The 14,932-nt window shown below is 41.3% G+C and overlaps 1 protein-coding gene across 12 annotated transcripts in view; it reads left to right on the top strand.

Annotated features, from left to right (window-relative positions):
- Positions 1–14,932, top strand: part of CHD9 (chromodomain helicase DNA binding protein 9) — a 218,864-nt gene that overhangs the window by 116,324 nt on the left and 87,608 nt on the right. For all 12 annotated transcript variants that reach the window (XM_075940269.2, XM_075940264.2, XM_075940261.2 and 9 more), the window contains 5 exons: positions 823–944; positions 7,259–7,502; positions 10,568–10,744; positions 11,830–11,973; positions 12,688–12,943. In XM_075940269.2, coding sequence (XP_075796384.2) covers positions 823–944; positions 7,259–7,502; positions 10,568–10,744; positions 11,830–11,973; positions 12,688–12,943 — 943 coding nt within the window. The remainder of the gene's footprint in view (positions 1–822; positions 945–7,258; positions 7,503–10,567; positions 10,745–11,829; positions 11,974–12,687; positions 12,944–14,932) is intronic.

Below are 14,932 nucleotides of genomic sequence, written 5' to 3'. Positions count from 1 at the left end.
CGCCTACCTCACTCTGTGCACACTCCACGAGAGCAGTCGCCACTTCAGTCGCTTACTTGAGGAAGGTTCCCATTGATGATATATGCACTGCCACTACATGGCTATCAGAACAAACTTTCAGTAAGCACTATGCACTTTCTGCAGGCCCTTTGCACTCCACAAGAGTAGCAAAGGTCATACGGAATACCGCTTACCTGCTTGATCCAAAGTCCTTACCTCTATAGGACAAGTTGCGTTGCAGTCACCTACCTGTGAAGCACCCCCAGAGACGTCTCTCTCTTGAAGAGGCGATTACTCACTCTGTCTGTAACAGACATTCTTAGAGATGAGCATCCCTGGAGGTGCCCCAGTACCCTCCCTTCTTCCCCTCTACTTTGGACCCGCCCCCCAAAAAAATCTTTTCCACCAGGCCAGGTTCTGGATAGAGAATGAACTGAGGGGAGAGCGACCGCGCATGCATGGTAGTGCTGGATAGCACCACGCATGTGCGGCCCCCAAAGCACTGCTAGGAAGAATCCTCTCTGCAGCTCTGGGACACACTGACACCTGCTGTTGAGCACCCCCAGGGACGCTCATCTCAAAGAACATCAGTTACAGCTAAGGTGAGTAATCTTCTCTTTCTAATAATAAATAAACCTAAATTCGCATTCATGAATTAATTTAAACAATAGCTACTAACAATACCAAGAAACTTCCCAACCACAGAAAAACAAGTGAATCAAAATCCTTCAAGTCACTCCCTGAGGAAGACTGAGTATAGAGATGTTATGGCAGCAGGAAAATATTTATGCTTAGTTAGAATATTTTTGTTTTCCCTCTAAGGACCGACCACCTCCTAACTCCTGGAAGAAGATAGAACAGTCCAGAGAATATAAAAATGGCAACCAGCTCAGGGAATACCAACTGGAAGGGCTCAACTGGCTCCTTTTCAACTGGTACAATAGGTAAGGGAACTAAACATTTTGATGTAAATGTTATCAATGCAGGTAAAATGGATTAGAATATAGTAGTGAAGGACTAGTGCTTTACTTCTTCTTTGAGTGCTTGTTCCTGTCAATTCTAATGAAGGTTTGTGTATGTTACTTTCACGGATGTTGGAAACTTTTCCCTAGCAGCTCCGTAGGGTCATACAAGGAGCCCCCAGAGTGGTGCCAGTATATGGCACTATATATAACACTGCTGACCCGTCCCTCTTTCGCTTCCTGCTTTCCAACTGTAATAGCAATGGAATATTGCTTGCCTGCTGTGCAAGTGCGCCATTCCTTAGCTTAGTTCACATTCATTGTTCATAATTATTGTTCTCTCTTTAGTGGTTGAGTTGGTAGATAAATCTATTGCCTTCCTTGGGCACTGTACTATGCCACAAGCCCAAGGCTTCAAGACTTGTGGTTCCTCCTGTAAGCCTATACCTAACTGTGACCCCCACAACTCCTGTCTGCGGCAAGCTCACCAAGCAGACCATTTTAAGTCTGCAAATCCTTCAAACCCGTTTTGGACCTCTGAGTATATCACTAAGCCCAGGGTGTGCCTTCCATGACCTCTATCAGTGGCATCAGGAACATGCCTCCCTAAGTTGCCACAGGCCCTCTCTTTGGCCCCTCATTTGCCAGAGGTTTCCATCTCTAAGCCATCTAGTGTAAATTACCGGTTGACCTATAAGGTCGCGCAGCTGCAGGGGCCTGCAGAACATAAGAATAGCCATACTGCGTCAGACCAACAGTCCATTTAGCTCAGTATCCTATCTTGCCAACAGTGGCCAATACCAGATGCCCCAGAGGAAGGGAACACAACAAGTAATCCTCACGTGATCCCTCCCCTGTCACCCACCTCCAGAGAAACAGAGGCTAGCTTCATTGGGCAGTCATCAGGGTAACTTGTTCAAACCAGAACCATCTGAGGAACAGAACAACCCTGCTCCTCCAGTGGCCTTTTCCTTCTCTTCCCTGGACAAGGTAGTGCTTGGGTCGTCCCCATCAGGACCTCCCCCAATAGACCATAAAGCCTCCCAAGATGATCTTCATGCAATGGACTGTAATATGGTCACTCAGAAAGAAGTGGCTGAGGTTGAGGACCTGATGATGGACATTCTGGCTCTGGAAGGGCCCTCCAAAGTTGTCCCGCTCTTCATAATGATAGAGAAAAGTAATCTCACTATTTGCAAATCCCAGCCTCCCATTTCCCCCAACAGCCAGAGGTGTGGAGAGGAAGTATTACGCCCCATCCAAGGGGTCTGAATATATGTACTCCCATTGTCCTCCATGTTCCTTGGTGGTATCAGCTCTGCACAAGGGGGAACAGCAGGGCCTGCCAGCTCCATCGCCAAAGAGGCAAAGTGTCACAACATTTTCAGGAGGAAAGGGTATGCTGTGAGAGGACTCCAGCTCCAGATAGCAACCAGCAGGCTGTCCTCAGCAGATACAGTTTCAGTACCCAGGGTGCATCCAAAAAGTTTAAGGAGATTCTGTCAGAGGCATAGACTTTGCAGCATTGGCCAAGGAAGGGTAGGCAGTGGCTAGGACATCCCTCTAAGCCTCTCCAGATGTGACTGACTCAGCAGCCCCCTCACTGGCTACAGAAATTATGTGGAGGTCAGCTTGGTTACAGTCTTCAAGTCTCCTTCCAGATGTCCAGTGAATCTTGCAAGACCTCCTCTTGACTCGGGGCTGTTCTTGGAGCAAATGGATTCCCATTTCCATCGCGTGAAGGAAACCAGGGCCATGATGTGCTCCCTAGGGATGCACACTCTGTCCATGCAGAGGAACCCCTTCAGGCCTCGCCAGTACCACCAGCTCCAATTCTACCCCTAGTCCTACCAGGACTTGTGCCGGCATAAGGGCTATAATAACATGCAGAGATCCCCTTCTTGGTTCTCAAGCCAGACCAAGGTCCACCTAAGTCCCAGTCTAGCCCCAATCTCTGGTTTTGATGGGACACTCAACAGCTGTGAACCCGTACTTGCCCCAGATCCTTCCCCATAGTTTGGCAGCTGTTTATTCTCCTTCTACTGGGCATAAGCCTTCATCACATTGGACTTCTGGGTTGTAAGGACAGTAGGTCTAGGCTGTGCACTCCAGTTTTACACCCTCTACCCTCCTTCTCTGTCCCTCTTCAGGGACTGCTCTCACAAGCAGCTCCTTCAGTAGGAAATGCAGTCACTTCTCACCATGAGGGCGATAGGGTTCAGAGGAAATGGATATTATGTCCATTATTTCCTCTTTCTGAAAGCGCAAGAGTGTCTCAAGCTATCTTGGACTCTGCGGCTTCAACAAGTTCCTGTTGAAACTGAAGTTGCGCATGTTTTCAGTCATTTTGATTATCCCCTCCCTGAATCCAGGAGATTGGTATGCAGCCTCAATATGAAGGACACTTATTTTCATATAGACATTTACTGACCTCACAGATGTTTCCTCCAGTTTGTGGTAAGTCAGGTGAATTACTAGTTGACAGTGCTCCCCTTTGTCCTCTCTATAGCTCCCGTATATTCATTAAGTGCATGGCAGTAATGGCAGCATTCTTCTTCAAGAAGAGGATAGAGGTGTATTCCTACCTTGACGACTGCCTGCTAAAGGGCTGCTCCAAGAAGCTGGTAGAGACCCATGTTGGCCTAGTAAAGGACACATTTCAGAGATTTGGCATACTTCTCAACTTAGGAAAGTCCATTCTTGTCCCCACCCAAAGTATAGAATTCATTGGGACAATACTTGACTCCATGACAGCCAGACCCTCCCTGCTGCATTCCAGGTTCCAGGCCATGTGCCAGGTCATTCAATCACTGCAGTAAAGTCCCACAGTCATGGCCAGAAGCTGCCTGAGCTTGCTCAGTCACATGGCAGCGTGCACCCATGTGGTTACAAATGTCAGATTGAGGCTCAGAGCACTGCAGGCAGGGCTTGCTTCAATTTACCATCCAAGTCAGGACAACTGGATCGGATACTTACCATTTCATCAAATGTCCTCCAGACCCTGTTGTAGTGAGTGAACCCTCAAGTGGTATGCAGGAGGGTCCCCTTTCAGACCCCCAGCCAGATATGATGCTAGTAAAAGATGCATCAGATCTGGGATAGGGAGCGCACCTGAAGGATCTGTGGACTCAGAGCAGATGGTCAGATGACAAGATGATCTTGCACATCAATGTCAAGGAGCTCAGAACCGTTTGCTTGTCCTGTCAGACCTTTCACGCCACTATGGAACATCATAGCATGACAGTTATGACAGACAATATTACTGCCATGTTTTATATGAACAAGCAGGGCGGCACAAGATCTTCCCTATACTGCACTAGGAGGCTCCTATGGGAGTTTTTTGTATAGCCCACTTCATACACCTGCAGGTTTCTTATCTCCCAGTGATGAACAATGTAACAGTGGATCGCCTGAGTAGGTCCTTCCTCACTCAGGTGATCAGTAAGGGTATGTCTACACTACCCTCCTAGTTCGAACTAGGAGGGTAATGTAGGCATACCGCACTTGCAAATGAAGCCCGGGATTTGAATTTCCCGGGCTTCATTTGCATAAGCGGGGAGCCGCCATTTTTAAAACCCCGCTGGTTCGAACCCCGTGCAGCGCGGCTACACGGGGCACGAACTAGGTAGTTCGAACTAGGCTTCCTAGTTCGAACTACCGTTACTCCTCGTGAAATGAGGAGTAACGGTAGTTCGAACTAGGAAGCCTAGTTCGAACTACCTAGTTCATGCCCCGTGTAGCCGCGCTGCACGGGGTTCGAACCAGCGGGGTTTTAAAAATGGCGGCTCCCCGCTTATGCAAATGAAGCCCGGGAAATTCAAATCCCGGGCTTCATTTGCAAGTGCGGTATGCCTACATTACCCCGCTAGTTCGAACTAGCGGGGTAGTGTAGACATACCCTAAGAGATGATGTTCTCCTCTCCATCTTCCAGCGCTGGGGAATCCCCCAGATTGACCTGTTTGAAACAGACTCCAACAGAAAATTCCCCCTCTTTTGCTCATGCAGGGGCTTCAGTCCAGGGTCAAGAACAACATTAGAATATAAGAACAGCCATATTGGGTCGAACCAAAGGTCCATTTAGCTCAGTATCCTGTCTTCTAACATTGGCCAATGCCAGAGGGAGTGAGCAGAACAGGTAATCATCATGTGATCCCTCTCCTGTCATCCATTTCCAACCTCTGACAAACAGAGGCTAGGGACACCATTCCTATCCATCCTGGCTAATAGCCATTGATGGACCTAACCTCTTTGAATTTATCTTGTTCTTTTTTGAGCTTGTTGAAGTCTTGGTTTTTGTAACCTCCTCTGTCAAGGAGTTCCACAGGTTGACTGTGGACTGCATGAAGAACAACTTCCTTTTATTTGTTTTAAACCTGCTACTTATTAATTTCATTTGGTGACCTTCCCTCCCCCCCCTCCACCGCTCCGTTCTTATATTATGGGACAAATAAATAATTTTCCTAATTTACTTTTTCCATATCAGTCATGATTTTATAGACCTCTTATCAGATTCCCCCCCTTTAGTCTCTTCTGTTCTAAACTGAAAAGTCCCAATCTGTTTAATCTCTCTTCATATGGGATCTGTTCCAAACCCCAATCATATTTGTTGCCCTTTTCTGAATCTTTTTCCAATTCCAGTGTATCTTTTTTGAGATGAAGTGACCACATCTGTACGCAGTATTCAAGATGTGGGTATACCATAGATTTATATAGCGGCAATAAGATACTCTGTCTTATTCTCTATCCCTTTTTTAATGATTCCTAACATTCTGTTTGCTTTTTTGACTGCTGCTGCACATTGAGTGGATGGTTTCAGAGAAATATCTACAGTGACCCTAAGATCTCTCTCTTGAGTAGTTGTAGCTAAATTAGTCCCCATCATATTGTATTATAGTTGAAATTGTTTTTTCCAATGTGCATTACTTTTGCATTTATCGACATTAAATTTCATTTGCCATTTTGTTGCTCAATCACATAGTTTTGTAAGATCTTTTTGAAGCTCTTCACAGTCTGCTTTGGTTTTAACTACCTTGAGCAGTTTGGTATCATCTGCAGCTTTTGCCACCTCACTGTTTACCCCTTTCTCCAGATCATTTATAAATATGCTGAATAGAATTGGTCACAGTACGGACCCTTGAGGGGGCACCTCAAGTTACCTCTCTCCATTCTGAAAATGTATTGCAGGAAATTAGTCCTACCCTTTGTTTCCTGTTTTGTAACCAGTTATTAATCTATGAGCGGTCCTTCCCTCTTATCCCATGACAACTTACTGTACTTATGAGCCTTTGGGGAGGGAACTTGTCAAAAGCTTTCTGGACAACTAAGTACAGGAAACCTCCCACTTCCGACTGCCCGAGTTATGACCCCCTGCACTTACAACCATTTTTGTAAGTGTGGAAGGGGCCGAAAATCCCCAACTTACATCCTTGGTCCCACATTTAAGATGGCGTAAGGTGCCTATCGTAAATTAGAATTCGAGTTATGACGCTCCTGACTTGCAATGCTTCCCCGGGAACCAATCGCATTGCAATTCGGGGGTCGTCTGTACACTATATCTACTGAATCCCCTTTGTCCATATGTTTGTTGACCTCAAAGAACTCTAGTAGATTAGTAAAGCATGATTTCCCTTACAGAGACCATGCTGACTTTCCCCAACAAATTATGTTCATATATATGTCTGACAATTTTATTCTTTACTATAGTTTCAATTAATTTGCCCGTTACTGATGCTAGACTTACCAGTCTTGAATTACCAGAATCAGCTCTAGAGCCCTTTTTAAACATTGGTCACTGGTTGATGCATTCACTCTCCCATGGATGGGATGGCTTTTGTTAGCCTTCCCTCGCCTTCCCCTGATCCACAAAGTAATCCTCAAAATCCTCATGGAAGGAGCCCAGGTAATCTTGCTGGTGCCACTTTGGCCACGCCAGCTTTGGTACACCGTGCTTCTGGGGATGTCAGTAGTACAGCCTGTTGATCTTCCCCATTTACTCAGACCTGATATCCCAGGACAACAGGCACCTGAGGCATCTGGACCTTCCCTGCCTACATCACATGGAATTAAAGTTCAGTGTTTTAGTGCCATGGAGCTTCAGTGTTCCCTTCAGGTCCATCAGATTTTGTTAGCCAGTAGGAAACTGTCCACTAAAGCCACTTACATGGCTAAGTGGAAAAGGTTCTCAGGTTGGTGTGCTGAACGCCAAGTCTCCCCGATCCAGAATTTGTCATTTTAAATGTAAGTGAAACATATATGGTTTCCTCTACTCTAATAACAGATGTATTTGTAATTTCAGACGAAACTGCATTTTAGCGGATGAAATGGGTCTTGGCAAAACCATCCAGTCAATTACATTCCTCTATGAAATCCTCCTGACTGGTATCCGAGGGCCTTTCCTGATCATAGCTCCACTTTCCACTATAACCAATTGGGAAAGAGAATTTCGCACTTGGACTGATCTTAATGTCGTGGTGTATCATGGAAGCATGGTTAGCAGGCAGATGATACAGCAGTATGAGATGTACTTCAGGGACTCTCAGGTATTGTCGCGATCTGTTTCTACACTTGCTCATCTGTAACCCAGTTCACATGCAACTAAGAAAATCATGCTCTAGAGATTTAGCCGTATGTGTCTTAATAAAAGTCATTTTATATCAGCGTATGTTTTAATTACTATTTGTCAGTCTTTAGTGTGTGTTACTAGGTGAGTTTAATATAGGGGATGTGGTAAAAGTCGGTATTGTTTCAATTCCTGTATGTCATTGTGCCCCTCTAATTTTGCAGAGTAGAAGGAAAAGAAACTGAGCAGCCTAAAACAAAGTGAATTTACTTGCCTTGTATGGGTTATTAATTACCATTTCAGGGTTTAAATGAACACTGCTTAGATCTAAATTGTATATTGTAAAAAATTACATGATTAATTACTTTTGTGTGTTTTGAAATAACAAAAAAAAAAAAACGGATTTAATTTTCATCATTTACATACTTTTTTGCATATACCTTGTCTGGGACAAAACTGTTTCTGATTCTTGCCTGCTGTTTCCAAAATTACAAAAGTTATTTTTTACTTCCTGAAAGGAAGTATTGTTTATTTAAATATTAATTCAATTTATATTAATATTTGTGTTTATAGTTTTTTCAAAATACAAAATGAAAGTTGTAAATATTAAATGTAACATGGAAAAATATTTTAATTTGACTTATGTCTATTTTATTTCTTCATACTATATAAAGGAGGTCTGAGATGATTCTCTCCCCCCCCCACACACACACTTACACATACATACCTTTCTATTTACTTAATTTTCAAAATTATCAGTGAAGCTAAGATGAGCAGCTCTGACTGAAGCTATTCCAGAAGATTTTTTTTCCCCTATCAAGATCTAATTTTTTTTCATGAAAACTATCCCATTAAATCTCCAGGATTGCTTTAATAGTGAAAGGGAGATTGATGCCAATTCTGGGAGACTTCAGGGCAATCCTGGAGGTTGGCAACCCTAAACAGTTCGAGATCCCTGATCCCAAAGAAACAATAATCTCCTGGACTATGAAGTTAATTGTAATTCACTAATGCATTTTAATTGTTGTATTATGTATGATATGAACTCTTCCTTATCTATGGAGTCAGGACCAATGCCTACATAATATTATTGATCATTTCATTTGTACATTAATAATTCTTCAAAGAGCAAATACATGTTTTCATAAAAGTGCGCTGAGGTATAAACAGTGTGGCAGTTTTAGCAAAATGAGTAATCCAGGACTCTGATCTAGGCCATAGTAGTGTTGTTCACTTGGGCTACGTCTACACTCGCATCTTCTTGCACGAGTAATATGCAAATGAGGCTAAGCGGTGAATATCGCCGAGCCTCATTTGCATAACTAATGAGCCGCCATTTTTGCAGAAGAGGTTCTTGCGCAAGATGGAGCTGTCTACACTGCCCCTTCTTGCGCAAGAAAAACCCTCTTGCGCAATGCCATTACACCTATTACCCTAGGGTATGTCTAGACTACCGGGTTTTGTCGACAGAAGTTTTGTCGACAGATACTGTCGACAAAGCTTCTGTTGACAAAGAGCGTCTAAACTACATCCAATTCTGTCGACAAAGCAAGCCGCTTTGTCGACATTACAGTGTGGACACAAAGGACAGTGTAGATGCAATAATGCCTTCTATCGACAGAACTCTGTTGACAAAAGGCGTTATTCCTCATAGAATGAGGTTTACATACGTCGACAAAACTGCTGAGTTTTGTTGATGTTATGTCGACATAACTCAAAGGCAGTGTGGACGCAGGTATAGTTTTGTCAACAAAAGTCCACTTTTGTCGACTAAGCCCTGTAGTCTAGACACACCCCTAGAGGAAGAACGGCATTGCGCAACAGGGTTTTTCTTGCGCAAGAAGGGGCAGTGTAGACACTCCTTCTTGTGCAAGAGTCTCTTCTGAAAAAAATGGCGGCTCATTAGTTATGCAAATGAGGCTCGGCAATATTCACTGCTTAGCCTCATTTGCATATTACTCTCGCAAGAAGACGCGAGTGTAGACACAGCCTTGGAGTCTGTGTAGATCGAACTGAACCTGTTGAACAACATACAGAGCTTGGACCTATGGAAGTAAAAATGTAATGTCAGTGGAACTGTTACTGATTAATACTCTTTTTGCTTCTATATAAAGCTCCAGGTTTTGCAGAATATAGAAATATAAGGGAAATATTCATTTTCAAAAGATAATCATTGATCTAAAACAGGAAACCATGTTATTTTAGATTTCTTTTGCACAATCGTCTATGTAAGATGGTTTTTATTATAATGAATTATATGAATTTGGTGCAGTAGGGTTTGATAGTTGCTCACTGTGCTGTTTAAGCTATTGTAGTCTTTTTTTCTGTAGAACTGACATGTATGGCTAATATTAAGAAACCTTGTAATTTGAATTTGTATAAATAATTTGATTCTGGGTGGCTAATGTGCTATTTTCAGAACTTACTAATTCAGGGTGGGATATTTTTGATAGGAGGCCACTCCCAAGAATTTGGTAAGTGGTCAAGGGCCACACTTTTGTGATATTAATGAAGGGAGTGCAGGGTCTGGGACGAAAGTTGTATATAGAAGGGAGCTTTGGATACAGTATTGGGCTGTGCGGGGAAGAGAGGGTGGAATCTCAGAGGGAGTTTGAATGAAAGAGGGGTTGTGACCTGGGGCAGGAGATTGGAGTTGAGGAAGGGGTGCAGGCGGGTCTCTCTCAGGCGGCTCACACTGGCCATTTTCCAGTGTGTTGGGGGCGGGGACAGAGTGCATAGTCCTCCCGCCTGGCCACCTAAGAGACACATGCTGGCCCCTGCAGCTGGGCACTTCGCGTGATGTGTGGGGGCACAGCACATAGGGAGCCTGCCTGAGGGGTCTGCTGAGCTGGAAGGAATATGAATGAATATTAATATTAACTCATACAATCATAGTGAGTCTGGTAAGATACAAACAATTTATATCTTAAGATTTATTGTACTACTGGATAATATTTCAGTAGCAAAACTGGCAACTTGACAATGAAAAAATGAGAGGATTTCAGATAATATGACAAACTGTTATGTTTGTTAATAAATCTCTAGGGGCGTATCATTCGAGGTACTTACCGGTTCCAAGCTATTATCACCACTTTTGAAATGATTCTTGGTGGCTGTCCAGAGCTCAATGCAATTGAATGGCGATGTGTTATTATTGATGAAGCACACAGACTGAAGAATAAAAATTGCAAACTCCTGGAGGGACTCAAACTCATGAATCTTGTGAGTGGTTGCATTTCATTTACTTGGTGTAATGAGATTACCTTCTTGTTAGAGAGAATACTACAATAAATTATAAGGCTGTTTAATTGTTAAACTTAAAGGAGAGTATTGTTGTATGTGGGCAGTCTATGAAAGTTCTATTATTCCTCTACTGATTGTTTTCTCAGCATAAGGTGTACAACTTCAAGAAACCTTTTTCAGTATATTTTTGTGGGATTGAAATGCAACTTGCATAAACTGTAAGCAAAACCTATTTTTATGTTTCTGATTGCTTTATTTAGAATTAGAGTTAACTGCAATAGTATTTCTCATTTATATAGAATTTTCAACTTCTAAATTCTAAAGAGAATTGATTTTCACTGACCACTTGTGTACTAAAGCTTCAGAGGGGTAGCCGAGTTAGTCTGTAACAGGAAAAACTTAAACACAACAAATAGTCTAGTAGCACCTTAAAGACTAAGGCAAAACCCACTACTTCAGATGACCAGAGTATAATAAGTCCAGATCCGTGAAAGCTCATGATACCATCTACATGTTTTGTTAGTCTTTAAAATGCTACTAGATTATTTGTTGTGTTTTAAGTTTCCACTTGTGTACTATAATGCACATATGACTAAATGCATTATGGGTATTTTGTTTATAATTTTGTGCTTTACCCTGAAGCATTAGATATTGACTATCAAAAGAACAGTTCTAGACTAAATGTACCAATTGTCTAATCTGGTATTCTAATTTTTACTATTAACTTGAGTAATTATTGAGAAAGAAGCGTGTGTGTGAATATTAGAAAGAGGGAAATAATCTTTATAGCCATTTCTTTATTACTTGGCTATCAAGTTCACAAATTATTAATGTAGTTTGAAGTTTATTAACATAGCATCTTACCTATAGACAACTGGGTGTATGGAAATTCTGCCTCTCAAATTGTTTACTTACTGGTGCTTTTTCTATTGTGTATAAACCATCAGATCTATAATGCTTGCATATTGAAATAAATTAGATGTTAGTGCTCTGAAATAAAAAAAATAAACTTTTTGCTAACTGTGCACATGAGAATTTTATGCAACATCTATGCCTTTATGTAGGAGCACAAAGTGCTGTTGACAGGCACACCACTGCAGAACACGGTAGAAGAACTGTTTAGCCTCCTTCATTTTCTTGAACCTTTGCGGTTTCCTGCTGAATCGACATTCATGCAGGAATTTGGGGACCTTAAAACGGAAGAACAGGTACTACATATACACTTCTTAACTTTCTACTTGCAAAATACCAACTTGAGTGAATAATTTGAGGGGGGAAGTTGGTTTTTTTTTTTCTTTAACAGTAGGTTTGGAAATGGATTATATTTAAATTCTTTCTACCACTGCCCTTGCAGTCTGTGCCAAAGTAATTTAGGTGACTAACTTACTATCAACCATCACACAAATTAATATTTCAGATGGATATGTAATTTCACGAAGCCATAATAATGATCCAAGATAGAAAAAAGGGGCTCACCCTCTCAAATTTTTAAACAAGCCAGTAAAATGTGCTTGGCATCCCAAATTTAATGTACGGAACAAATATATTTTCTAAATTAAATATAACTGTAAAGATACTTTTGCTATTTATTTGAAGTTAAAGAATTTTTTTTCCTTTTTAAATAATAAGTTGTGTGGCTATGAAGAATAAAGGATTGAGATCAATGGATATCTAAATTCTCTATCTTTGAGCCCCAGGTTGTGTGCTGGCAAATGCTAAAATCTTTTATTTTTGGGATCAGAACACCTTAAAATTACTTTGGTAATTTGTCTCTGAAAAATGAGAGTATATCCCTTGCAGGCAAATATTTCATATAAATCTGACAAATAGGTAATATAGATTGTAAAAATGTTAAAAATAAGATGCTTTGCTATTTTTGCATACTCTCCAGTTAATAATATATATGTGTGTGTTTTATTCAGGTACAAAAGCTACAAGCCATCCTGAAACCAATGATGTTGAGACGGTTGAAAGAAGATGTAGAGAAAAAGTTAGCTCCCAAAGAAGAAACTATAATTGAAGTAGAACTAACTAATATCCAGAAGAAATATTATCGGGCAATTTTGGAAAAGAATTTTGCATTCTTGTCAAAAGGAGCAGGCCAAGCTAATGTACCCAATCTAGTTAACACTATGATGGAACTTAGAAAGTGCTGCAATCATCCTTATCTCATCAAAGGTAAAACATTATGAATGAAAAGACGGTTTCAGTTGATAGTCTTATATTCTTTGTCACATTTCAGGGAACTTGCCCCTATATTTCTCCTTTATAGTCCAGCAAGGACACTCATAATTTTCTGGCTCTCCACTAGTTGCCTCTTTTAGCTGAGAAATGCATCTTCTCCCTCTTGACCATGGTATTTTCAGCCTGCACAGATAGTCTGCCTAGGCTGGAAATTCCCCAGCAGAGTCAGACTGCCTAAACAGGCCTGCTTTCCTTCCCCCCCCCCCCCCCCCCACAAAGTAAGTAAACAACATAGTTGCCACAGTTGAGTTATCATGCAGCTGTTTCTAAGCAAGCATGTTTATTCTTAAAGTAAAAACATTACAGAGAATATAGATTTAAAACAATAAAAATACATGCAAGCATGCTGGTGAGCTTACCAGAGATCCCTCAACCTGAACAAGGATTCTGGCCAGTGAATGGTCCTTCAGATGCCCCAAAGGGCTCTTCTGGGTTTACAAGTTCATAACTTCTTTTTCTCAGAACAATATCACTTATTAATCTGAGAGTTACTTCTGTAAATAGATTTTGGGTCTTTAATATTTCCTCATGTAACAGGTGATCAGCAGACAAAAGTTTCCTTCCTGTAGGCAAAGCTTCAGAGGCAGAGTTCTTGCATAAGCATAGTAAGTGCATATGCTTACCCCCTCTTAGAGATTTCCTGGGAAACCCCTTTCACTAATCATTCATTTTCATCTTAGCCCATTGTTGAAAAAGTCCTTTGATGCACATAGCACTTCCCAAGGTTTACATTAGTCATGTCTCCTAGACAAGTTACATAGAACGGCTTCTCCTCTCTTGGTATTCACACCTCCAGATCAGCTACTAGAAGTGGGCCTCATTCTCCCTGATTGGATCCACCTCGTCATCTCTAGCCTGATTATGGCCTTCATATTTATACCTGCCTCTGGAAATTTCCACTACATGCATCTGACGAAGTGGGTCTTTGCCCACGCAAGCTTACGCTCCAACACTTTGGTTAGTCTATAAGGCTGTGTCCAGACTCATGGGTTTTTTCGAAAAAAGTAGCCTTTTTTCGAAAAAACTTCACCTGCGTCTGGACTGCAGCCGCGTTCTTTCGAAATTAAATCGAAAGAACGTGGCTTTTCTTTCGACGGCGGTAAACCTCATTTCACGAGGAAGAACGCCTTTTTTCGAAAGTGCTCTTTCGAAAAAAGGCGTTCTTGAATGCCAACAGGGCTTTTTAGAAAGAGAGCATCCAGACTCACCCGCTGCTTTCTTTCGAAAAAGCGGCTTGCTTTTTCGAAAGTACTGCTTGCAGTCTAGACACTCTTTTTCAAAAGAGGCTTTTTCGAAAGATACTTTCGAAAAAGCCTCTTTCGAAAGAGGCTTGCAGTCTAGACATAGCCTAAGGTGCCACAGGACTCCTCGCCGCTTTTACAGATTCAGACTAACACGACTACCCTTCTGATACTAGAATCCTTCAGTAACACAACCATTTATATTTTTAATACAGTGAGTTCCTAAAATACTTAATTCACAATAAGTTTTAACTTAATTCAATAGCATTTGTTCAGTATATCACAGGAAATAGCTATATCTGTTACATTTGTTATAATATGTAGTATTTTTCTTTCAAATCTTATATTTTATAAGAACTGTAGTGTTTGGTCTTGCATTTTAGTGTACATTGATAAAATTAAAAGTGAGACATTATTTAAAGTTGTATTATAGCTGCAGGGTTACATGAGATCTGAACTTTGAACTTCTTCATTTAAGTGATATGCACATAATAGTCTGAAAATGTTTGCCAGAGTGTAATTTTGATTTGCAAATATTATGTCTCTTTAAAATGTAACCATACTGAGGAAGAATACAAATTTAACTTCTAAACTTTGAGTGGTTCTTGCACACAAATATGTAATGTTCATGTGGTTTGTATACCTATTGATAAATCCTTTCAATTTATTATTTTTTCTACTT

Source organism: Pelodiscus sinensis, chromosome 12 (assembly GCF_052426305.1).
Source record: "Pelodiscus sinensis isolate ZL-2025 chromosome 12, ASM5242630v1, whole genome shotgun sequence".
NCBI classification, from domain to species: Eukaryota; Metazoa; Chordata; order Testudines; family Trionychidae; genus Pelodiscus; species Pelodiscus sinensis.
This window is presented reverse-complemented; position numbering and strand designations above follow the sequence as displayed.